This window comes from Urocitellus parryii, chromosome 11 (assembly GCF_045843805.1).
Source record: "Urocitellus parryii isolate mUroPar1 chromosome 11, mUroPar1.hap1, whole genome shotgun sequence".
Taxonomy (NCBI): domain Eukaryota; kingdom Metazoa; phylum Chordata; class Mammalia; order Rodentia; family Sciuridae; genus Urocitellus; species Urocitellus parryii.
In genome coordinates, this window is record NC_135541.1 from 66,529,130 (window position 1) to 66,556,268 (window position 27,139).

A 27,139-nucleotide genomic window follows, 5' to 3' on the forward strand; every position below is an offset into this window, starting at 1 on the left:
ATGAGTCGAAAATAAGTCAAGTCCAATTCAAAGATTCCTGAGATAAAAGGAATTTGTGGAAGTGGACTGTTGTAAGTATTCACTAGGCTTCATATGCTCTGTTCCAGACTTGAAAGGAGATTTTCCAAACAGCTTTGGCAAATGGAAAATATCTCCCTTCGTATTTTATTACAAAGACCTTCCCAACTTTATTGAAGGGTAATAGCACCTTCTCAAATGAACTAGATAATCTACCAAACAGAGAGGATCCACATCTCCCAGGGATCTCCAATGTTTCAAAGACCTTGGACAGACTTCTATTTAGACATGGGGATGTGTTGTTATTTTTGGCTTAAGTGATATCATTTACTAATTCAGTCAATCCCCTGGTCAAAACAATTCCCAAGCACCAACTCCATCGGCTCAGAACATGTCTGGTTTGCTTGAAGCAAGTTAAGAGAGAGGTAGGGAGTAAAAGGAAGGCAGCTCAGGAGGAACAAAGGCAAGGCCATGCAATATATATTTGTTAATAACCCTTCTACTTATATCACAGTGTCCCTGGGGCTGCTGCAACAGGGCCATCCAGAAACTTTCACAGCACAGTAATTCTATGAATGTAGAACTATCCAGCAGTATTCCAAGGGGATGGAACAAGGGCATGGGAGCTACCTGAGAAGGCAAAGCCAGGGCACACATGACAAAGCCTCTATCTTGGAAATGTGGCCAAGAATCCAACATTGAATACTCACATTCATGAAGGTGTTCTTTGCTAGTCTATTTTCAGTCCTCTTTTGGGTTCTAATATGTTTGGCTCCTTCTACTTTAGGACAAGACTTCTGGATTTATTATTGTAACTCCTAACCTGACCTCTTTTCTCCTTTTAAAAAACTTATTGTATTATTTGCCTTATAAAACCACATTGCCTCATTATGGAGTGATTAGATCCCTGGTACCTGGTATAACAATGCCAAGTTTAAATCCTGATTCTGAAATTCCCTGGCTGTGTGATCTTCACAAGTTTTAAACTCTATATGCTTCAGATCTCCATACTATAAGTATTTACATTAAAGAGTTGCCATGAGGACTAAGGGAATGAATCTGTGCCTTGGTAAACAATGAAAAAATGTTAACCATTCGTCTTTCAAAATAGTAACCAGCAAAGTACCAGGTCTTTTTTTATATGCTAGTATCAAAATTAATTCTTTTCATTCTTTACTGGACAAGATTTTAAAATTTCATGCTAATAACTTCATTTAATCAAATCTTTAATTTATAAAAGTCTTTAATTAAGCAACCTTGGTTTCAATCCCTGGTACCAGAAAAAAAAAGTCTTTAAGATCTTCAATTTGGGTTTTAAGTCTATTTTACCTAATTTGGGATCATTTACATTTAATGATCTTATATTTTATTCCATTATTTACATCATTTATTCCTAGATGGTAAATGGCTCAGATAATTCAGTTGCTCTGTAGCACTGAAGAGCAGTATTAGCACTCTGGGAATTGCTCATTTTATTATGAGTTTTTATGAATTTTTCATCCTCCACTCTACAGAAGATATAGTCTATGTCTATATTTAGGAAATTAACCAAAATTAGGAAGAATAAAAATGTGCCTTAAGAGGAAAATGTGCAAGTACACTTTATAGAAAGACCTGATTTCTATATTATGATTCTTGATCACTTTTACAGTAACATACAATAAAAGTGTTGTGTAAATTGAAGTCAAATACTTTCCCATATATGTAATATTGACCTTTAAACAGTCAACATCCATAATTTTTAGAGGTATATATAGACAGAGAGAGACAGGGGGAAAGAAGCCTTTTGAATAACCAGAAAGGAACAATGGGGTTATTCAGAGGTTTGGTCTCCCTGTTAGTCCTATTCCTGCTGCAGAGGTCAAACACTTCCCTTGTGAGGCTGAATGACAATGGTTATGAAGACCTGGTCATTGCTATAGATCCTGGTGTGCCAGAAGATGGAAAACTAATTGAACAACTAAAGGTAAGACAGATGTGATATCTTCTGTTTTAATTATGGAAAAGAAAAAATGTTAATTAAAGTTAATAATTATCATGGAAACTCTGAAATCTCCAGAAAGTTTAAAAGCAGCATGGTGCAGTGGGGACAATGTTGGAATGGGCAGAGGGAAGTAGAGGTTCTAGATGGGGTTCTAGCCTACCTCATCACAGTATGAACAATATGGCATAGGGCCCCCTGATCCTCAGTTTCCTCATCTGGAAATTAGTATTTGAACTTATCTGTTCTTTGGTAAGTTATTTATTGAATGCTTATGGCATGCTAGAGGAGAAAGCAGTGATTTAAATTTTTAAAAGCCTTTGGTCTCATGGAGTGTATTTTTTTTTCAGAGATCTAATTAATAAAAATGAGTAAATCAGCAGGTCAGGTGTTAGCAGGTTGCTGTGGAATACACCAAATCAGGAAAGAGAGTTCAGAGTATGGGTGGGAGTAGAATAAGGGGAGAATATTAGTGTCATGTAGGATAGTCAGGGAAGACCTCTCTGATCAGTTGACGTCTCAAGGAGACGGACATGAGTGAAAGGAGAGCCCACTGACAACCTGTGGGATGGGCACAGCATGGAGATGACAGCATTCTTCCTGTGACCAAGGAAATGACATGGATGAAGAGGAGGAAGAGTGAGTTTAGCTGAAGAGGAAGCAGAGCACATACCAATGGAAAGCCTTTGGCTTCTACTCTGAGAATCTATTAAGGAGTTTGTTAGGGGAGGTGTGCGCTGTAATTCATGTTCTAGGATTGTTCCAACAGTGCTGTGGAGGAAATGGTGAAGGGTTGGCACTTGTTGCTCATCCTGTGTGAATGCTGTTGCAACACAGGAGTACAGGTAGAAAGCTGTGGCAGGTGAGCAGTAATTGTGACAAGGACAGTGATATTGTGGTAGAGATAGTTAGTATGTGTGATTCTGAACATGTTCTGAGGGTATCATGGACAATACTTCCTGATGATTTAGATGGGTGTGTGACAGGGGAAAGTAAGAATCGAGACAGGACCTATGCTTTTGTGTAAACACTTGGATTGATTATATTCTCCTCAATTGAGAAGGGTACAACTGTGAGTAAGGAAGTTTGGCAGTTTGGAGATCTGGAGTTAGTTTAAGGGTTTTGAAATTAAGATGCTTATTAGATATCCAAGTAGAGAAGACAAGAAACTGAATCTAGGATGACAATTTGTGTGTAGGTAAAAATTTAAGATTCATCAATCAGTGTGTGATGATTTGAATGCACTAGGTAAGTGCAAACAGAAAAGAGAAAGGCATCAAGACCCTGATTTTCCAGTTTCTCTGAACCATAAAAATCCCACATAATACAGAGTTTGGGCTTACAGTGATGTGAGTTGTTTCTCTCTACCTGACATCTACACATACTCATTCCTTATATTCAATTACCACAACTGTGTTGGGATGTTCACTTTAGAAGCCTTCATTATAAATTCTGTTGCAACATAGAGGTCTTTGCTTATTGTACCCTTTGAATTTCAAAAAAGATAAATATTCCTTTTGCTAAAAAGTATGGGTTATAAGAGCAGATAGCACATCTAATTCTTAATGATAGTTTCTTAGTGTTCAGGGCTAATAGATCAACTGTAAACATTTCTGAACTCAGAAATCAATATTTGATAAAATGTTTTGTTGGATTAAAGAGTGTCTTAACATGGTCTTTTATGACCACTAAAAGTGTAAATTCAATCCTTGCAGACATGCCTAGATATCACAATATTTCTTGGTATTCCCTCAGCCCTCAACGAATTCTTACATTTATAACTTGTAACAGTATAAAATACTATCATTCACATTACACAGAAAGAGAAATCTGGGGTTCTGAAAAGATAGATGACTTTTGCCAAGTCATATAAAATAAACTCAGAATTGAAATCCTGCTCATGAGCTTTAAATGCTGATAGACCTGGGTTTTAGTTCTGGCTTGAATAAGAGGGCAAGAACCCACACCAAAATATTCTTTCCCAGACTGTTTTCCTGAGCTTGCATCCATTAAAGCTTTTCTTGACTCAGATTTTTAGTACTGATATCAAGCAGCTTTAGGGCTGCTTATGGACAGAGTAATTTCTAATTCATCTCATCTTTATGACAACCATCAAAATAGGTGTGTGGCAGTGATTCATTGAAGAGGTGAGGAAACTGAACTTCAGAACATTATATAAATCAACCAAGATCTGTAAACCAGAAAGAACTAATGACCAGTACTGAGATGAAGAAAATTAACCCAAAGTTCATGTATATATTCATATTAATCAGTTCCTCTAAACACCAACAAAAGCAATTGTCTTTTGGTGTAAGAGAACAGAAGACTGAGAAGCCTTTTAATCTGTAGGACAAAGCATTAGTTTGAGTTTGACAGGTTGCAGAATAGTGGGCAATCATCAGGCAGGTGGTTTTGTGTTGACAGGTACCAGGGAGAGATGTCAGAGATGAACTCTGCTCAGCAATACTCACATATTGTTTTTCATTGAAATAGGACATGGTCACTACAGCATCTACCTACTTGTTTGAAGCCACACAGAAAAGATTTTTTTTCAAAAATGTTTCTATATTAATTCCTGAGAATTGGGAAGGAAGTCCTGAATACAAGAGGCCAAAACATGAGAGCTATGAACACGTAAGTGTAAAAATCTTCTCTAACAAAAACAAAGAATATTTTCAGATACTTTTCAGGTTTGCCACAACTGATTGTCTCAGAGTCTTTCTAATTAAATATTATCATTTCTGTTCTTCTTATTTTAATGATCTTTTGAAACATTCTCAGGCTGATGTTAGAGTTGCAGCACCAGCCCTCCCAGGCAGAGATGAACCCTACACCAGGCAGTTCACAGAATGTGGAGAGAAAGCAGAGTACATTCATTTCACCCCTGACTTTGTACTGGGAAAAAAACAAAATGAATATGGACCATCAGGTATGAAATTTGGCTAAAACCACTCATTTTAATTAAGCATTTCTGTTCCCAGCTTTAGTGGACAGATCTTGGAGCCAAAGTATTCCAATTTCAAATCCTGGCTCCTCTGGGTTTTTTTTTTTGTTGTTGTTGTTGTTAGGTGTGATGTTAAACAAGTGACCCACCCTTTCTGTGCTTATTCCTGACAAAACGGTGACTAGTTGAGTTTCTACCTTGTAGAATTTTTGTGAACCACAATCTAGAGAATCCATGTAAAAGTATACAATATAGTGTCAATAATGTTTCAGAAATTTTGACACCAGAATTAATAAATGTTTTCTAAGGCATACTTTTTAGATTTCAGTTTTCTAGTTCTCCATATCTGTTAATCAATCACATGTAAGTTCCATAAAAACCAGATGGGGTGCAAGTTGGAGAGAGCCATGATGCCAGTTACTGATTAAAAGAAAAATTCATAGGCCATTATTTGCTGATATTATTATTTAAACTACTTGCTTATATCAAATGAAATTGTTTGTAGTTGATCATTTGGGCCTATTAAAAATGGAAATTTCATCTAATTCAATATAATGTTGAGATTATTTATTCAGCTGAATGAAAGCAATTATTTTCCAGACAAAAATGAAAATCACTATTAAAGGAGAGTCCAGTTCACATGTCACTATTCAGTAAAAACTTTCATGCAACCCCATACCCTATAATTGCCTCTCCCATTGCCTGTTAAGTGAAAGTTCATTAGTCTCTGTTTCTGCCAACACAGCCAGCGATAGTTATCAATACCTGGACCAATTTCTCTCTCCAACCTTGAAAGCTCTATCATTCCCTCCATCCCAATCTTACCTCTCTTCCACACATTATCCTGACAAGAATTGCTCTCCTTGGTTCCCCAAAATATCACACCACCCTAAGTGCAATTTCTTTCTACCCTGACATGTCCAGCAAATCTAGTCACTTGAGCCACAAATACAAATAGCTCAATTCCCCAGCCACTCTTATCCTTAACTTCCATCTCCTGCACTATATGCTCTTGTCTGTCTCTTTTTGGCTCCTGTTACCTGTTTCCCAGACTGTTTAAGGAATACATAACACTAACTGGCATCATTACAAACATACAGTTTCTAAGCTCAGTTATGTTCTCAAATCTATTTAACATTATTCTTACTTGGTTATTCTCAGTTACCTTTCTCATTTCCCATAGTAGCTATTTCAAAACTTCTACCATTTTTCTCAAGATCTAGTCACTCTCCTCATCTATTATCAGAGGCCTAAAGTGAGAAAACTGAAGCCAATACCTTTTTTGTTTTATAATCCAAATTCATGTCCACTTTTACCTCCTCTACCTATACTAGTCATAGAAAAGACTTCCAATTTTCCCCATCTTGGATCTTGATCCTTCATCATATCCCATAACTCAGACCTATTCTATTACTGACAGTCCCACCCTTCCTTTTAGACAGGAGTTTGTTATGTCATTTGATGTATGTATTTATAAAAAGAAAATTCACATTCTCCAAACCTTGCCCTAAAAACAACAAGGCTTTTGGAAAAATAGGATGAAGAAGAGAGGCCTCAAAATCTGCTTATTTTCATACCAACCACAATGGTAATATGGTATCTAGACAGAACATTTGGACCTACCAGGCAGCAACTCAGTATGGCTGGAGGATGCATTAGCAGATATTAAAAGTACACACATATATATATATATATATATATATATATATATATATATACATACATACACACACACAGTAAAATTTCTGTTAGAATTGAGAACAATGAAGGCTGAAATGACATGATTTCAATAACAATAAAATCCTAAGTCAGAAGGGCTGGTTTTCAAGTGTGGATGGGAGGTAGAGCAACCTGAGGAGGGCAGAAGGCTGAGGGTGGAACTTTCTAGAAGATAATCACAGATAAAGGGAATTTTAAATTTTCTTAAAATTTATCAAAATCCTATAGTAGTACTTGATATGAGGGGTTTCCCCTCCACTGAAGGTTATAATTCCAGTCCCACTAATCAGGTCTCATTTGCCCAGAAAATCATAAAATTTTAAATTTTAAAGATTATTGCATAAACAATAACATAGGGATATTGTTAAAATCCAGACTTTGATTTAATAGGTTTATTAGGTTTAGAGTGAGATTCTGCATTTCCAGCAAGCTCCCCAGTGATGTTGATGCTGCTGGTCCAGGACCATATTTTGAGGTCTATATTTTTCATTTTTTAGGTCCTTAATATTTTGAGGTCTTTATTTTTTAAATACCCAATATTGCATTCAATGTATATAAATAAAAATAATTATTATTTTATATAATTAATGCTTACATATATCATAAATGTATCACTTTATTTTGACATACCCCAAATTCTCTGTGGTCTACAATACTGTTTCCCAGTCTCTTCATTACCACTCTCTTAAGAGATTTTTTACACAAATTTTCCTGATTATATCGTTTGGTATCTTAATACAATAATTATTACATATCTGATTGTATTGTTGATGGAGTTGAAGTTTAGAGAACCATAAATCATTATATTATGTAATATCTTTTGCTCTCAAGCTACCAAACCCCAAATATTTGTCTACTTTGATGATAGCATATGCTCCGTAGATGCTTCATTGATTTAACATGTTGTGGAATAAAAATATAATATATTAATTAACAGTATAGTCATCTAATACCACTGGTCTTTTATAAACAAAACTATTAGGAGTTATGGAAATCCTCAATAAAAATATATGTTGTGATAGAAAGATCTTCTTTAAATTTTTAAGATACAAAAATTTTCACCTGAATTATCATCATGCATTTGAAATAATTTCCTACAGGTAGATTGTTTGTCCATGAGTGGGCTCATCTCCGATGGGGAGTGTTTGATGAGTACAACGAAGAGAAGCCTTTCTACAGTGGCACGTCAAAGAAAATTGAAGCAACAAGGCATGGATATTTATATTCTCCTAATGACCTCAGGCTTTTAACTGTTTTTTTTTACTTCTTTCAAATCACAATTATTCATTTTTGTCTCAATGCAAATAACAGGAGCTATATTACAGAACTGCCTCTTTTTAGGGAAATACATCTTAATGCAGTTGGTTTTCTATTTAAATTACACATAACTTTCATGGCAATTATTTGATTGGCATTTGGCATTTTGGTGTATTTTACACCTGTCTATCATAACTGCCAGAACTCATTTAGACTAAAATTGCACACTACATAGTTGGACTAACTACAAAATTGATCCAAATTATTTCTGTTTGTATAAAAGTAAACAAAAATGGTTAAGTACTTCTAAGTGTGGGCTGAATAAGAAACCAAATGCTCTAAGAAGCCAATTAGTAACTTCTTGGAAACTAATTAGAGGTCATTTTAGAATGTCAATCTAGCATCACAGTTAATAAAAGACTGTCCACTTGATTCTAAGATTAAGAAAACAAAGTGGTGGGGAATCCACTTAAAATTGGGTGCCCATGTCCAACTGGGGAGGGGAACTTGTCACACAAGTGCAAGCTAGTAATAACTAAATTGCCTCAAAATTAACTGTCACATTTTTTTCAGGTGTTCCACAGGTATCACTGGCAAAAATAGCGTTTATAAGTGTCAAGGAGGCAGTTGTATAACAAGATCATGCAGACGAAATTCTATAACAAATTTGTATGAAAAGGACTGTCAATTCTTCCCTAATAAAGTTCAAACAGAAAAGGCATCCATAATGTTCATGCAAAGCATTGATTCTGTAAGTCTGTCAATCATGATTTTCAGAATTTATAATCAAAGGGCATTTCTAGTTTTATTCATTTTTATTTTTATTATTTTGTGGTGCTGAAGGGTCAAACCCAAGGCCTTATGCATGTTAGATGAGCAGTCTATCCATTGAACTACATTCCCTGCCCCACATATCCTATTTTAAATGGTCTTTCCAGGTGAAGTAAGGCTTAAATATAATAACATAGAGTTCTTTGAATATTGGCTGGTGCATGGTAAGCACACAAATAGTGTAATTTGTTATCACTATCACTATTGTGGTAAAGTTACTTGATTCCCATTAATTACATTTTATTCAGTAAAAGCATATTTGCAGAACATATTTTAAATTTTTTTCCAATTTTATAGTTAGGCTTTTTTAGTTCAGGGGATAACAAATTATTTTTCATTTTATTAATCTTTTAGGTGTTGGAGTTTTGTAATGCAGAAAACCATAACCAAGAAGCTCCAAGTTTACAAAACATTAAGTGCAATTTTAGAAGTACATGGGAGGTAATCAGCGATTCTGAGGATTTTAAAAACACTACACCCATGGCAGCACCACCTCCTCCACCTGTGTTCTCATTGTTGAGGATCAGTGAAAGAATTCTGTGCTTAGTTCTTGATAAGTCTGGAAGCATGTCTGTAAGTTCATTTCTGAAGGGTGGGAATGGAAATAATTGAATGCTAAGAATACACTGAACTCTACCTGTACCTGGGTTATTCTAAATCACATGGTGACATAAAATACCATCACTTCCTGTGATCATAAGATCAAGGCGTAGCAACAAAATATTGTAGCAAAAGATTATATCAGCAGAGTTAAGAAGACCTAACCTAAGGATCTCCTTCCTTTTTCCACAGAAAATGGATGGTTACTAGGAGAAGATGTGGGATTTTAGTTGGAAAATTAATACTAGACATTGAAATACAAAGTTGTTTTTAATTATGGTCCTTTTACTGAAAATGCTTGAGAGACATGGAGATAGAGCGGGTTAGTGGATGCTAAACCCCATTCCAGTTCAAGGAACAAAAACAATCAGCAGAATTTCTAACATGGCTTTCTCTTATTTATACCAACTGTACATGTGACCTCTTTATGCTTAAAGACACACACACACACACACACACACACACACACACGATATACAGCTAGATGCAGCCATTCATTCCATTATATTTTGGAAATCATTCTGTTAGGCTCATGTCCATGTCATTCAGATGTTCAGAGTCCAAAACATAATTTTGTATCCCTTTTCTCACTACTTGAATGACTTATATTATTCTACAAAATTTGGGAGAGGCACTCACCCATAGATGGGCTAGGATTATAACATGCTGTAGGTTCTTCTGATCCTAACACTGCCCTGTGCTCATGTCCATTACTATCATTATATGGAAACTACACATGTCTTTCCCAACAAGCCTGGGAGCTCTTCTAGGAAATGGAAATTTATCTGATGCACCTTTTGATCCTATGGCCTAGAACAGAGTTTATCATGTAGGGTCAGTCAATAAAAATTTGTTGAAATGTATGGACTACTAAAAAGCAGATGCAATGTGATAAAGCACCCAGAGGATGACACATTTGAAGCAGAACAGAGCATTCATGCTGCAGGCCAGGAATAAAAACTTCAGCAAATAGGGAAAGGGTGGATATTGAAAGGGCAGAGAAAGATACGATTAATGAGATGAACCACAGTAACACAGAGTTCCAGAGAGAGCAGCAAAATGCTATACAGCAGCCCATAAAGTGAACAGTAGATGTCACTGAGGAAAGAAAATGCTCCTGATTGGCAGATGAGGAGTCTTCCCTAGACAGGGTGTTGGCAAATCCAGTGTTAAAGGCAAAGTAAAGTAGCAAAGTGGTGGAGAGTACTCAAATATGGGGGTATAGAAGTTTTTCCCTGTAATTTGTTCAGGAAGTTCAGAGAGAAACTTGGTTGTGGTTGTGGAGAGGAACCCTCTGAGTGTGGTGAGGAGGGATGGAGAGGACAAATTATGAAGAAGTATACATCCTCAAAAACCCAATACCAGGAAGAGGGATGTGAATCCTGAAGTATTACCAAAGAACCAATTCAAATTAATCCATAGCTGGAGAGGTGGTGGGGAAGGTTAGGAGAAAGGGAAAGGATGGAGGGAGGGACTGGGCTTCTCAGCATTCACTGCAGCTCAAGTAAGTTTTGCATTTTGGGAAGACTAGTCCCTAGTAGTTGAACCATTTGAGTTCTGGGTAGAGGTCAAGATAGTCTGGTTGGATTGAGAGTTCTGGGGTGTGTGATTTCATCCAAGGACAACAGGCACAGAGGCTCCCAGGAGGAATTAGAGAGACTCTAAAATGTGTATCATCATTTGCAACTCAATCTCCTCCCTAGCTTCCACCTCTAACTTGGGTGGTTAGCAGCAGTAATCAGTTCAAGTTGAAAAATATGTGCTCCTTAATATACTGTATGTGTTCCATAACACACATAACGATATTTTTCAATTTTACAAATTAATAACTGCTTTCTTCAACAATACCAATTAATATTTATAGAAATTTCTTATCAGTAAGGTTTATCCACTCATTTTGTGTGATCTGCTATTATATTCCAGATGAAAACCACTTGATTGTTTTCTTGTCTTTTTTCAGTTCTCCTCTCAGAATTCTACTCGCCTCAATCGAATGAATCAAGCAGCAAAATATTTCCTACTACAGACTGTTGAAAATGGATCCTGGGTAGGGATGGTTCACTTTGATAGTACAGCCAGTGTTAAAAGTGAGTTAATCCAAATAAAAAGTGACAGCGAAAAAAACAAGCTCTTGGAGAGCTTACCTACTGTAGCTTCTGGAGGAACTTCCATCTGCTCTGGAATTGCAGCTGCATTTCAGGTAAAACGCATATTTCAAATATGTATTTTTTTCTTTTTTGTTTGTTTTTAGGACATTTTAATACAAAGTGCTTCTACACATGCTTTCTGCCTAATTTTAACATAATTTATCCTAAGAGGCACAGAACACACAGAAAAAAAATTCAGTTCATTTTTAAATGAATCAGTGAATCAATGAATAAAATATAGGGAAATAAATAAGTATAAAAATGCCATTACATTGTATGTCCAATAAGGCCAGATATTTTGCTCTTGTTCGCATAGAAGAGTTGGTGCTAAATAAATGTCAGTTAAGTAAATAATAGTGTGTGGACACAAAAGCCATCAACTTTGGGAGCAATGAAGCAAATTACTTGGTGTGATTCCACTTTGGGCCAGTTCTCTTTCTAGTTTATGTGGCATTCAGACAGGGCAAACGGATGCCTATCTATTAAGTAGGGACTATTAATCCTATTAGTGTAAGCCATGTGAGTCAGGGCATGACCTTTCACATCAGAGTACTGGCTCTGTTTATTAGCTTTGTAACCTTAGGCAAACTTTTTGGTCTCTATGGATTCCATATGCCTTATCTATACAATAGAGGACAGAGGAATGCCTACTCATAGGATTATTATAAAGATAATGTGAACTTATACAGTTATATACTTGGAATGATCTTTGCTGTATTATAGAGTAAATTTTATCCAAATGGTCATATTGAACACATCATTAATATCAACTGTCATTTTATTTCTGTTTAGAAATCCTGTCTATCCCCTCACAGTCTACAAAATTAAGTCCAAATTCCTCAGTCTGAAGTTACTCCAAAGTCTCCTGAGGCTAAGATTACCCTCTTCTATTTTCCAGCCTTTTTCTCAGTTCTCCACTCCTGATGCTCTATGCCCCAAGAACTTACTGTGCACATTGCTCTCCAAGCCCCCTGTGTGCTAGCAGTCCCTGTACCTATGCACATGTAATTCCTCTGCCTAAAATGCTTCCTTCTTTCCCATCTTGACATATTAAAATTCTACTAGGTCTTCAAAATACTCTCTCTTTTTAGCTTTTACTACCCCTCTACCACCCTATAGAGTCTCTTTTATGAATTACATGGGCTTTTAAGTGTAGGTTTATAAAATGAAGACCTGCATCTAAATCTCATTGTCACAATTAGCTTTGTGACACTAAACATGATTGACCTCTGAGTCCTTGAGTTCCTCCTTTGTAAAATGTGATAATGAAAGCCAATACATAAGATTGCTCATTTTTTCATTTATTCAACATGTATTTAATGTCTAGCTGGTATGGGCCAATCAAAGCTGCTTGTCTCTATCGTGTTTGCTGTGGTGTTTGCGAACAGATATTACCTCTAGGTGAATACAAACAGTAATGCACATTATGGAGACAGTGTTGTGGAAGAACCTAGCAGTGTGCTATGATTCTGAGTAACTGGGAAAGGAGGGAATCACTTCAGAAAAAGAGCCCACTGAGGCCTTCCTTAAAAAGTGACATCTAAACTAAGACTTGAAAGATGAGAAGAAGCCAATGGTTTATGTCGAAAAAAGAGCACAAATTCCTTGGGAAGAGTTGGATAAAAACTGGATTATTCCAAGAAATGGTAAAACCTGGTGGCACTGGAGACTAGCAAGTGAGGGGGTATGAAATGTGGTTGGAAAATTAAATGATGGCTAAGCATTCAAAACTTCAAAAATATATAAGAATTGTAATTTGTTTTAAGTACAACAGACAGCTACTGAGGGCTTCTGCCAGAATCTGATTATCAATTTATGTTTTAGGAAGGTGATCTGGTTGCCTCACGTAAAACCAAGTGTAGGGAGCAAGAATGGTAATAGGCACACAGTTCAAGAGATTGGGCTTCGTAAATTACATACTATGTAAAACATCAATGTTCAATAAATGGCAACTCTATAATATGCCATCTCTCTTAAACTACAGAGTACTCTGTTATAGTATTTGTTGTATTTTTTCTTACTCATGTCTACATTTTCTCAGTCTCAAGACACAAAACTCAGTAGAGATTATTAAATTGAATTTAATTCTTTCCATGAATGTAGGAACTATGCAGTTCCTACTGAATTTCCACACAGTGGCTGACCCATGGCAAGTGCTCAGTAAGTAATACAAAAAAGGGAGAGATGAAGGATAGAGAACGCTACTTCATCTTTGGGTCTTTGTTTTGACTTCGTGTGGGGAATGTGATTTTGGAATGCTGTACAGATGTCATAAGTGTATAAAAGTCTTCCTCTTCAGTTGATTTCAATGCATCTCAGAGAATATTTCCCATGTGTTAAAATATATATAAGTTGCTTTGCCTCAAGCCATAGGCAAATTGTAATATGGGTGGTAATTTTTCCCCTGATACCAGTTCTATTAGGAATTTCTATATTCTCAAACTTTTTCTGTATACATGTCTCTACTCCTTGAGCAAAGAAGCCACTGATAATCTGACATTTTTTTCCCTTGCTGGCTGGACTCAGTTTTCCAAAATGGTGCTCAAAGAAGCCACTACTAATTAAAACTGACAGAGAAGTTGAAATAGAATTGCTCTCCCAGGCTAAGTTCTCTTTTTCCTCTACCACAACCATCTAGATTCAGAACTCCAAGGTTCAAACTGCTAGACTTGTAGGAAAGCAATTCAGTTGCAAACAGAAATCAACAAATATTGTTCATGTTGTCTTTGAATACCACTAATATGGTTAGATCTGTGCCAGTTACTATTAAAAGTAAAATAAAGTTATACAAGATCCCTAGCTCTACCATGCTTAGAATTGAACATATCTTTTTTAAAAATATGCTAAGAGTTTTCTAATTTGAAATCAAGACTTTTATTTTGAGTGGACTCTTTTTTCTTCATTTGTTCATTTCAGTTATATAAAATATTAGGGTTCTTTTTGACAAAATTATACAAGGATGATACATAATCTGCTCCTATTTAGTCCCCAGTATTTCCCTTTTTCCTCCCCCCTGTTCCCTTTAGTGAGGTAGATTCTTAATGCATTTATCTGAATATACAACAGAAACTATACACTGAATTTTGTTGCAAGATAGTCCAGTCAAAGAAAGCAGTAAATATTACTTCCATATTACACAGTTAAATTTTAGGTGTCTGGTTGACTTTAATTTCCCAGGCTGAGACACCACTGCCATTTGGTCCAGGCAGGATTTTCCAATGTCAGATAGCTTTAGGTTTTAACTCTGAAATGCCAATTTAAAAATGGTATCAGAAGTTATTACATTTGAATAAATATTCTCTTCAATGGGCAGGGGTCAGGAGGCAGGAAAAGGTAATGTTTAAATTTCCCCAGGGATTGTTCATTTCTATGATTTTATAAGAAACTATCTCCTCTATTCTTCACACTATTGTTTATTCCTCTATTTTTTCTCTAATTTCCCTTTGGTCTTTTGGATCTAGGATGGTAATTGTGGTCTGAATTATGTTTGCAGGTGATTGAAAAGCTAAACCCCCAAATAGATGGATCTGAAATAGTGCTGCTGACTGATGGGGAGGACAGCACTACAGGGAGCTGTGCTGATGCTGTGAAACAGAGTGGGGCCGTCATTCATTTAATTGCTTTGGGGCCATCTGCTGAACAAGCAGTAAAAGACATGAGCACTGAAACAGGTAAAACATGATCTGTACATTCTAGACCTTTAATACCAATGTATATAAAGAGGCTGACAACTCAACAACTTCTCTTGAGCACCTGGTTTTCAGGTGCTGGGCCAAGAGTTGAAAACCCCAGTCAAACCAGATGCAATCTGTGTTCTAACAGTACTCAGAATTCAGTTGTCTGGAGTGGGAAATGAAACTGCAAATCAGATCACATAAGATGATAACATTCCTTGACAACATGCGAAATATCAAAGAATAAATCTCTATGTGAGAAAAGAAAGCCATCAGTTCTCCCAAGGTTGTAGAGAATAAGGGCAAGAAGGTCTGAGCAACGAGGAGATTTCTTTGCTGGGCCTCGAACAAGGTGTTAAATTTCTCCAGGAAGGAAAAAGGGAGAGAGAAAATAATCAGGCCATGAGCAAAAAAAAAAAAAACATTGTGGAGTGACAATGTGAGGCACTCTATGGAAACAGTGGTGTTCCTGTGAGGTAGATGTAGGTGCTTATTTGTGAAGCAGGCTGTGAGGTGGGAGGCCATGTTGGACAGAAGCTCAGCCAAAATATCCAAATAATAGATATTAACTATGGTAGCTGTTATTTTAGGCACACAGATGAATGATTCAGATTAAATGTTTCTAATGCCTTCTAAATAGCAGAGAAAACATACTTCATGAGTACAAATTACCAAATTGGCTTTAATGTCACAAATATAATGTGCTTGTAGTTGTACAGACTCATCATTTTAAAGTGTTTCTGTTTTGTTTTTGTTGTTTTGTTTTGTTTGAGACACGGTCTCTTAAGTTGCCAAGGCTGGCTTCAAATTTATAATTCTCCTGCCTCAGCCTCCCAAGCAGCTAGGATTACAGACCTGAGTTGCCATGCCCATTCAAAGGGCTTTTAGAGCAAATGTCTAATTTAAATATTTTCCAAGTAGTACTTTTTAAACTTGACTCCACTGCTTACTTTTCTTCTATCTCCTGTCAATGATTGTCAGGGTACTGCAGCATCTTTCTAATATTTTTGTAACTTATATATTATCATTCTAATTTGCTGTTTGATCTATACTTTGTAAAATCTAAAAACCGCTTTTTTTAGAATTATATCCTATATAAAAGTGAATAATTCCCCGAAAGGGCTGTGTAAAGACTGCAATCTTAGCCACGTAGAATTGTCACATCTTCTTTCGTAGTCCATAATTATTTGATGTATTTCAGGTAGCTGAGATTTTGATGTTGAGATATTAAAATAGCTTCTGATACCATTTTTAAATTGGCATTTCAGAGTTAAAACCTACAGCTATCTGACATTGGTCTATTTTACTAATATATTCTGAAACTGATTTTATTTAAACTGTTACCTTATTAACCACTAATATGTACTTATTTTCTAGAAAGTAAACCGATTAATGCATTTACATTTTAGGAGGAAAACATGTTTATGCTTCAGATAATGCTGAGAACAATGGCCTCATTGACGCTTTTGGGGCCCTTACATCAGAAAATGCTGATCCCACCCAGAAGTCACTTCAGGTCAGAGTTGGCACTCTTGGGTTTTTGTGTTTGCATTACCATAACTGAGCATAAGATTTTGGTAGTCTTAAGTTTTGAGTTCTGTATTTATCTCAAAGTAAACTTTTAATTAAAATCAAAACTTCAGCCAGAATTAGAAATTATTCTTTAGCTATAACCAAATTAAGTGCTAAAACGAGAGTAAAATAAATGGTGAGATAGCTAAGATTGTTTTTCATATTCCCATAGAATTTGGTTAAGGGATAATGTTAAAATCAAATTACATCCACTTTCTTTTTTTTATTTGTATTTTTTTTCATTTTATTTATTTTTTTATTGGTTGTTCAAAACATTACATAGCTCTTGACATATCATATTTCATACTTTAGATTCAAGTGGGTTATGAACTCCCATTTTTACCCCGTATACAGATTGCAGAATCACATCGGTTACACATCCACATTTTTACATACTGCCATACTAGTGACTGTTGTATTCTGCTACCTTTCCTATCCTCTACTATCCCCCCTCTCCTCCCCTCCCATCTTCTCTCCCTATCCCATCTGCTGTAATTTAATTCTCTCCCTTGTTTTTTTCCCTTTCCCCTCACAACCTCTTATATGTAAATTTTTATAACAATGAGGGTCGCCTTCCATTTCCATGCAATTTCCCTTTTCTCTCCCTTTCCCTCCCACCTCATGTCTCTGTTCAATGTTAATCTTTTCCTCCTGCTCTTCCTCTCTGCTCTGTTCTTAGTTGCTCTCATTATATCAAAGAAGACATTTGGCGTTTGTTCTTTAGGGATTGGCTAGCTTCACTTAGCATAATCTGCTCTAATGCCATCCATTTCCCTGCAAATTCCATGAATTTGTCATTTTTTAGTGCTGCGTAATACTCCATTGTGTATAAATGCCACATTTTTTTAATTCATTCATCTATTGAAGGGCATCTGGGTTGGTTCCACAGTCTAGCTATTGTGAATTGTGCTTCTATGAACATTGATGTGGCAGTATCCCTGTAGTACGCTCTTTTAAGGTCTTCAGGGAATAGTCCGAGAAGGGCAATAGCTGGGTCAAATGGTGGTTCCATTCCCAGCTTTCCCAGGAATCTCCATACTGCTTTCCAAATTGGCCGCACCAATTTGCAGTCCCACCAGCAAGGTAGAAGAGTACCCCTTTCCCCACATCCTCGCCAGCACTTGTTGTTGTTTGACTTCATAATGGGTGCCAATCTTACTGGAGTGAGATGGTATCTTAGGGTGGTTTTGATTTGCATTTCTCTGACTGCTAGAGATGGTGAGCATTTTTTCATGTACTTGTTGATTGATTGTATGTCCTCCTCTGAGAAGTGTCTGTTCAGGTCCTTGGCCCATTTGTTGATTGGGTTATTTGTTATCTTATTGTCTAATTTTTTGAGTTCTTTGTATACTCTGGATATTAGGGCTCTATCTGAAGTGTGAGGAGTAAAAATTTGTTCCCAGGATGTAGGCTCTTCTACATCCATTTTCTTCATCTAAAATAAAGCAACCATATTGAATGAAAAACAACAAAAAAACCTCACCATATTTCCAAGCTTTCTTTACACTTCATTGTTACAAAATAAATTTAGACAAATGAACTCAACTGCCTAATTTGGAAATGGAAGAAATGTATCTTGGAAATAAATACGAGAAAGAAGGGTGAATGATTATTGTATCTACAAGGTTAGGGCTTCTCCCATATTTTCAACCACACTTTTCGCTGGCATTTTATTTTACTCACCTCTCCTCTGAACTCAACTCTTTTTCTCATCTATATCACAATGACACCATCATTTTCTGCTACTTAACTTCAAGAACTTTGATTAAGCTCTGGTTCTTCAATTCAGATCCCATGTACAATGTCAACAAAGCCTGTTTCCATCAAAATATATTTTTTAAAAAATCTGTTTATCTTCTTCCCAAAAGTCTGTGTCATGCATCCTTATGTCAAGACTTCTGTGTTCAGTTTTTCTATTCATCAAATCACTATGTACATTAAAATTAGCATGATCACCTGGACAGACCTATTTTCCAAGAATAAAGAGAGAATAGAAGGAGAGCCTGTGGCTTAGAATATGTACATATTGGTTTGGAGATTTAAATCAATAATAATAAATTAAAGATATGTTTACTTAACAGGAGATGGAGATTTTTATAACAATGATTTTCAAAGTATCAATGTGCTCACTTTTATTAGCATGAAGGTATTTTGGGTTATGGAGTAAGTGGAAATAGAAATGAGATTTCTTATTCTACAGAGAATGCTCCACCTAGGAAGCATGTAGTGAGTGAATTAAGTTGGATATTTTGTGACATTATGTTACCTGAAACAAGCCAGGCCCAGAAAGACAAAAGTGCATGATTTTACACAATTGAACTCAGAGAAACAAAGAGTATAATGATGATTACAAGCGGCTGGTAGGATGTTGGGCTTGGAGAGATATTAGACAAGGATACAACATTTCTGTTAGATGGGAGAAATGAGATCAAGATATCTATCATACAAACATGGTGTTGAAAGTTAATAACATGCATTATTTCCTTGAAAATTGTTCAGCATGAAATTAAGTCCTTTCACCATAAAAAAATGACAACTTGATTTAGCCCATCTATAACATGTATACAATATAACATCTATAACATGTATACTTTTCAAAACACCATGTTGTATATGATAAATTTATACCATTTTTGTCACTTTAAAAATAATAATAAAGCAAAAGAGTTGAATCTCCTAGACTAAGTGCTATCCACAGAGATTTTAATAATTTCTTTAAAGTTTCTCTCTGAGAAGATCCTATGTTTTATTGGTCTTTTCTCAGAATTCCATCCTGTACACATTAGTTTCCTCTTTTGTATTTACTGTTCAGAGCTTCACTCTCTATCTTGTGAAAAACTATTTCAAGATTCCAGATCAGGGAAAAGTATCCATGAGAGCTTTTCCCCAGTAATATGGTCCTTATTTATAAAGGACCATAAACATAATGACACATAAACATTATACTTTGGATCATCATGAAGATGGGGAAACTGAGGATAACCACACACATACACAAAAACTCACACACGTACATACCCCCAATAGTCCATCTCTGTCCATAGCACCCGTTAATACTAAAGACTGGCATGGGTGTTTATCCCAAAAACTGAAAAAAAAATAATAACGAGTTCATGCCCCCCAACTGTAAATGGCTCTTTTATATGCTGTTCTTCTCTCAGACCCTCTTATTTCCACATTTTCTAGCTGACAACTGCTACATACCAATGAGCTTTCAGAAAGAGTCCAAGTATAAGGTGGCATGCCATATAAAACATCGTATTCATATGAGAAATTGAGATTGATCTTTAAAAGAAAAAAAAATAAAATTATTCTATTCTACAGTCATTGATTTTTAAAATGTATCTAAACAGCTCGAAAGTAAGGGATTAACCCTGAACAATGATACCTGGATGAATGACACTGTAATAATCGATAGCACTGTGGGAAAGGACACATTCTTTCTCGTCACGTGGGAAAAACAGCCTCCTAGTATTTCTCTCTGGAATCCCAATGGGACACTGACAGAAGCTTTCACACAGGACACTGTTTTCAAAATGGCCTATCTCAGCATTCCAGGAACTGCACAGGTAAGTAATCGGCTTTTAGACATTCTCTGAATTTAAAAGCTGAAAATTCATTGTTTAATGTCATAAGTGTGAGTATTGATGATTATATCATCTACAAAATTATTTTATCATACACTCTCTTAGACTTTGTGATCCTAAAAACTGTGGTGGATAGCTGGAAAAAGAAATAAAGAACTCTTGCATCAGGAGAAAATCTAACAAGAACCCTCACGAAAAACTATGGGAAGACTTTGTGCAGTTAGTGTGCAGATTGCTGTTGAGGTCAATGAATAAGACCAAAGGCAGACTGTCCAGTAATTACTTTTTCCAGATGAGGATGTCACAAAATACAGACACCATACATGACAATAATCAGAGTACCTGCCTGAACCCCAACTCACACCATTTTAAAACCTCAAACCATCAAAACCCTGTTTATCATACTTCATACTTCTAAGATTTATTGTAGATTTGAATAATAGAAACCAGAATATGATTTAACTCTGGAAACTTACTATCTTTCCACTGGAAATTTTAGGTGGGCACTTGGACTTACAGTCTTCAGGCCAAAGCAAACACAGAAATACTAACCATGACAGTAACCTCTCGGGCAGCAAATTCTTCTGTGCCTCCAATCACAGTGAATGCTAAAATGAACAAAGACACAAACAGCTTCCCCAGCCCAATGATCGTCTATGCACAAGTTCTCCAAGGTTATCTTCCCATTCTTGGAGCCAATGTGACTGCAATCATTGAATCAAACAGTGGAAAAACACAAGTTTTGGAACTTTTGGACAATGGTGCAGGTAATTCACTGGTTTTATGAATAAGCCTATATTTTCAAAACTCAGGATATGGTAAGGGTCCTGTGTCAAAATGGGGCAGTAAGATAGATACCCAAGGAATGGAGAAATAGCAGGATCAGTAGGGAATCCTACCAGATAAAACCTACAATCAATGATGTTGACAATAATCGTTATTTGTTGTCATTATTATTGTTTGTCATTGGTCAGCCAATGATTGTCACCATTTAAGTAGATCTCATTCAGGCAGTTTAGGACAGCATCAGCAATGCTGGGCCAGTGTTTCATAGGGAAACATCACCAAGAAAGTCTGCTTAGAGACAGTTAAGCACAAGCAGCCAGATGAGATCTAGTGGTACTACCTGGGCCCCTGGTAGGAAAAGGGAAAGAAACAAGAGAACTCCCAACAACTGAAAAAATGACATGAGAGCTAAGACCCAGGGGCAGCAGGAGCTAACTGAAGAAAGGAGGGCTCCTCACTGGGGCATCAGATACCAGTTGTTACAAATAGGAAAAAAGGAACTGTGCTGGCTTCTGGGTAAGAGGTCAGTAAGCAAGGAAATAAACAATTTGATTCACATCTTAATTATTACAAATTTGAATCAGTACCTTCCACAATGTAATTTATTCACTCTTTTGATAATACTGTCTTCAACTAGAGTTGGCAAAGTATCCTTACATGCAACTCAATTCCTTCTTTAGGCATAACGATATTTACACAACTGTCCTTTGCCTTTTCTTTCCCTTTCCATAAACCCATCTGCACTATATTAAATTTACCTGCATCTTGTTTGATTTATTTGCATTTTACCAGACGAATATTTAGCTAATTGGAAAGTAACTGAATTGAAATGTCTTTAACTAAAAAGGCATTGGTGGCTAACAATGGCTCAATGAAGGCATTCTCAAACTTTAGTGTACAAGGGAATCATCTAGAGAGTTTGGTAAAATATGGAATGCTGAGGCCCTTCCAAAGTAGTATGAGAAATTTACATGCCTAAAAATCTCTAGATTTTTAGAGATACAGATATTGGTGGTTCAAGGACTTCATTGTAATACACTGTTTTTGAATTTTAAACTATGGGAAATCTTTTGGCAATTGAACAGGTAATGCCAATGCTGGTGTTATCAAGAAGTATACATATGATATAATATCCCACAAATCCTCCAATTTTTTTTTCTAATAGCAGATGAGATTTTCCTCTGTCAGACCAGAAAGTTAATGGATCAGAAGAATAAAGGCTGGAGAAACGAAAAAGAAAGAGTTGTGGAAGATAAAAAATACAAGTAATGTAGTCAACTAGAGTGAGAAATAGATTCTATACAAAGTCACTGTTTTTTCCTAGTGGGAACCTTTTTTGATTTAAACACAAGGATGACATAATATGACTAGATAAATTAAGGTAAAATTGGAGCAATTGGCAGAGAAATGGTAAAAGCACTATAAAATATATGTAAATAGATTAAGGACAGGAATATGAGGTATTTGTTTACATATACAAATATAAATGTGTTGTATATGTGCTATATGGATATAAAGATATCAAAACAACTCTAGTATCAATTCAACTCTAGTATCAATATATTGAGCTGACAGAGCATAATAGAACTAGTTTCCAGAAGGTCAAACTCTAAATATGAGGCCTGGTCTAGAGGGCATGTTATAGAGGCCAAAGCTTGTTGTATTAGAAAATGCATGAATTTCTCTTTGTATTTACAATCATTTATTTCTTCATTTCTATGATAAGGTGCTGATACTTTCAAAGATGATGGGGTCTACTCCAGGTATTTTACATCTTATTCAGAAAATGGCAGATATAACTTAAAAGTGCGGGCTCACGGAGGAACACACTCTGCCAGGCGAAGCTTGCAGTACCCACTGAATAGAGCTGCCTATATACCAGGCTGGGTGGTAGATGGTGAGTAGCTCATGGCATCTGAATTCATGTATAGATTGAATAATATTTGGGATTTGGTATAATTGAGGCTTCAGACAACTTACAACTCAAAATATAGCTTCTCCCACTTCTGGAATGAAGTTCTTGGCTAATTGCCCTCAAATTGATCTAAGCTTTAGAATAATGCCTAGCACCTAGTAAATATTTAAAAACTGTTAGCTAGTATTAGATTAGTTTGAGAAAAACTAATATCAACAAAATATGCCGAATTTTCAGCTCAGGACATAAAAGCAAATCAATATGTTATGAGCCTAAGTATAAGCAGAATTTATCCTTCAGATTACACGTGCTATTAAAAATAAACATTTATTTGTAATATTGTTTTCTGTTTGTTTGCCTTTAAAGTATCTTTTATATTTTAAAAGTTAATATGCACATTAGAGGAAACAGAAAAACACAAGAACAAAGTCATGGAGTCACAAGTAGCTTAGCTGGACATGTCCTTTCAGAACCTGCATGTCCATATACAACATCTCATTTTGTGTGGTTGAAATCATAGTGTGAATTGGGTTTTTCTGTGCATCATAAATATTCACCAGTTCAAAATGCCAAAGCTACATGAGCATTTTTGATAATCAAGAGTACACTACAGCAATACCTTCTGTTAGAAAAAAAATTGTAATCCTGCCTTTCCTGCGACAAAATTTTCACTCAAGGCAGAAATGGCAACAGGTCTCTAGATACATATATTAGCAAAGTTACAACTACAATAATGTATTCCTTTAATGCTCAATTTAAAATGAGACATAAAGCAACACAATACACCAAGCATAATGTTTCTCAGAAGGTTCTCTATCAGATTTCTACTACTAAAATACTAGCAAGAGAGCATGTCCCCAGTGAATTGAAGTATTCCTACAGTACAGCCAGAAGATGCACACACATCAGTAGCTCACATCAAAATGTAATCTTTCAGTGTTTGCTCCCATGTTTACTTGTGTGCTTCCTTCTGCTCCTCTGACGCTAGCCTAAGGAATAAGTCCTGAAAAACATTGCCCAGAGATAAAAATAATTTCATGTCCAAGATGCATCTTTCCTATCAATTGTACCAAAAAGATATTTACAAGTTGGCTAATTCACTAGGTTTAATTTTTATGATATACTATCACCTTGGGCATCTAGAAAATTTAGATGTTATGAAATTTATGAAATAAAGTATGAACTTTGTACACAATAAGCGCAAGTACATTACAAAAAATGCACATATAGATTTATGATTATGATCTAAAACAGACTTCCAGATATGGGGATGCTAGCAAATAGTCATTCCCCTTACCCTTCCTCCTCTTCCTTTTCAGTGACTAAGTATAGGACTACCACTAGGTTTAAGAGGTAAGCAAACAAAGGTCACTCCCAGAAGATAGTTCTTCCTTAAAGAATAATAATAAAAATAACAAAAGGATAATCACATAGAGATTATTTTGCTACTTCTAATATAATTTTTGGTATTAGGACTTATCCTTTAATACCCAGAAATATTAACTAAATTATACATTTAACAGTAGCTAGAGAATCTGAACTAATATAAGGGGAACAGAAGAATTCTTGCTCCATACTTTCTTCTCTCTCCAACCCCCACCCAGTGAACAGTCAACACACTCTCCAAAACATCAAGTTTAATAACTCCATTCCCCTAAATTCCAACCATTCCTATACAGTAACAAAAAATATATAAAGGGCACTATTTCAGCCCTCTACTTTTGCCATAGGTTTTGTACTTTTAAACATCCAGAAAGACTAGATGTTTCCAACAAAGTACTTAAGTTTCCCACGAAACATACACTAGCACTGAATCAACCACACACACTTATTTAACACAGGCTAGACTTTAAAGCAAAGGAACAGAAACGAGAAAAAAAAAAAGACCTTTTTTTTAAAGGTTAGAATGTGAAAGTGACTCCAAACAGGAACATTATGGCCTGGAACCTCTCTCCTTCTCATCTCTTATCAAGGCAGGGGTCAGATATATGCATCTGTAATGCTTAGAGAGAACTCTAATGATTTCAATTCCTAAGGGGTTTTAAGAACAATCCTTCCTATGAATTTTAACACAAAGTGTACTCAGGATGTTAGTTAACTAACCATACTTTTGTCATATACTGGAATGCTTTTTTTTAAGTCAAAAGAAGAAATGTGTAGAGCAAGGTGATGATAAGCATAAAGAATGCATTCTTTGCTAACTTTCCCTCGCATAGTCACTTCTCTTGTGACTTTCAGGGGCTTTTTCTTAGCAATTAGAGTACAATAAGTATTATTCCATAGCACTTGCAGCATGGAGTGGTTGGAAGGAAACTGGTTTTTCCCCAGGTATATTCCAGCCTGAAGATAATTTGAAATGTAAAGCAAACTTTTTTGAAGGCATATATTGAACTTGTAGATAACATTATTCTCATGTGACAGTCTTTACTCCAAAGCAATTTATTATCCAGTTTTATCCTAAAGGAAACTAAAAGATGAATTATCCCACCAATTGGCACTTATGATTGTGTCACAGGCCTTACTAAAAATTTGACTATACACATGAAGAAAAAAAAGGGAAAGACTAGTGGGATGAAGAAGGTGATTTATTTACTCACTTTAAACTAGAGAATTTTTAATGCAGGCAAAATTGAACAGAATCCAACAAGACCTGAAACTACTGAGGATACTCAGACAATATTGGAGAATTTCAGCCGAACAGCATCTGGAGGTGCATTTGTGGTATCACAAGTTCCAGACTCTACAAATGTTCCCTTGCCTGACCTGTTCCCTCCAAGTCAAATCACAGACCTTGATGCCACATCTGAGGGGGATCATATCAATCTAACATGGACAGCACCAGGAGATAATTTTGATGTCGGAACAGGTAAGCATAAAGTATCATGTGGTTTCAACTTAAGTTAAAGGTGCTCATTGCAAAAGCAAGGGTGTATGGGCAGGTTAGGGAAGAACAGTTTTTTACTGACAGCTCACTGAACTTTTAATTTTATAATCTGATATTTTTTAATCAATCAAACGAGATATTTTAATAAGGTTTTACTTCTCATGCAAAGATAGTAACATTTGGCAGAGCTTAAAAGTCAGAATTTAGGTTTATTTAAAAAGCAGTAACTTTTTTTGTGAGTATATTCTATGCATAAGTAAACAACATTTTTGAGAGTAAATGGAAAGAAATTTACTATGGTATCTATGCTACAGTTACTAAACTGCCTGTAACTCTTTCCTTAGTCCGAGAGTATATCATAAGAATAAGTGGAAATATCACCGATCTAAGAGACAATTTTGATGATGCACTTCAAGTGAACACTACCGACCTATCACCAAAAGAGGCGAACTCCAAGGAAACCTTTGCATTTAAACCAGGAAACATCTCAGAAGAAAACATAACCCACATATTCATTGCCATTCAAAGTGTAGACAAAAGCAATTTGAAATCAAAAGTATCCAATATTGCACAAGTGGCTTTGTTTATCCCTCAAGCAGATCCTGTTCCTGATGAAGGCCAACCAACTCCTAATCCTGGTGAAAGTCATCCTAATCATAATTCTGGAGTTAATATTTCTACTGTGGTCTGTCAGTGGTGGGGTCTATTGTGGTTGTTGTGGTTGTTAGTATTATTTTAAGTACCACTATTTGTATCTTAAAGAAGAGAAAATCTTCAAGAAGACCTAGAACAGAGTTTTAAAAACAAAAGCAATATGAGTAAGGATACTTCTGAATTTTTAAATCCATCCTGTGTGATTATAAACTTATAAAAGATATTTAAGAGGTCTAGAAAGGATATTGTGATCAAATATAAACATGCATGAGTTTGTGAAAAACTGCCAATACTAAAGTTCAATAGTTTTATTCACTCATTTAATTTATCGTAAGTAGTGATAAATACTTTTTTCATGTTGTCTCCCCAGTTGTGTATTATTTTTCTAATTCAAAACTTTCAGAAATATTTTCAAATTTTATGAAGAAGTTAAAATTATCAATTTAAGTATTTAAAGTACAAAAAGTAAATAAATGATAATTGTAAAAATTGGTTTGGTGCCACTGGTATAAATTGATGGCATCATATTCACCTAAAAGCTCCACTATAGCACTGAAATTTCTACAATCA

General features: G+C 35.7%; 1 protein-coding gene across 1 annotated transcript; it reads left to right on the plus strand.

Annotated features, from left to right (window-relative positions):
• The first annotated feature begins 1,825 nt into the window (after positions 1-1,825).
• On the plus strand, positions 1,826-26,654 carry LOC113193024 (calcium-activated chloride channel regulator 4-like). Its single transcript, XM_077791282.1, has 14 exons — positions 1,826-1,984; positions 4,493-4,633; positions 4,781-4,928; positions 7,763-7,871; positions 8,493-8,670; positions 9,105-9,323; positions 11,323-11,550; positions 14,991-15,168; positions 16,581-16,687; positions 20,097-20,312; positions 20,830-21,097; positions 22,843-23,013; positions 25,655-25,897; positions 26,260-26,654. Exons 1-14 carry the CDS (start codon positions 1,826-1,828, stop codon positions 26,652-26,654), a joined length of 2,760 nt encoding a protein of 919 aa, XP_077647408.1.
• Positions 26,655-27,139: the final 485 nt, after the last annotated feature.

Coding starts and splice junctions, on each gene's coding strand:
- LOC113193024 (XM_077791282.1), top strand. CDS start 1,826: ATGGGGTTATTCAGAGGTTTGGTCTCCCTGTTAGTCCTATTCCTGCTG. Junction 4,634..4,780: donor AACATGAGAGCTATGAACAC/GTAAGTGTAAAA, acceptor AAACATTCTCAG/GCTGATGTTAGAGTTGCAGC. Junction 15,169..16,580: donor AGACATGAGCACTGAAACAG/GTAAAACATGAT, acceptor TTTACATTTTAG/GAGGAAAACATGTTTATGCT.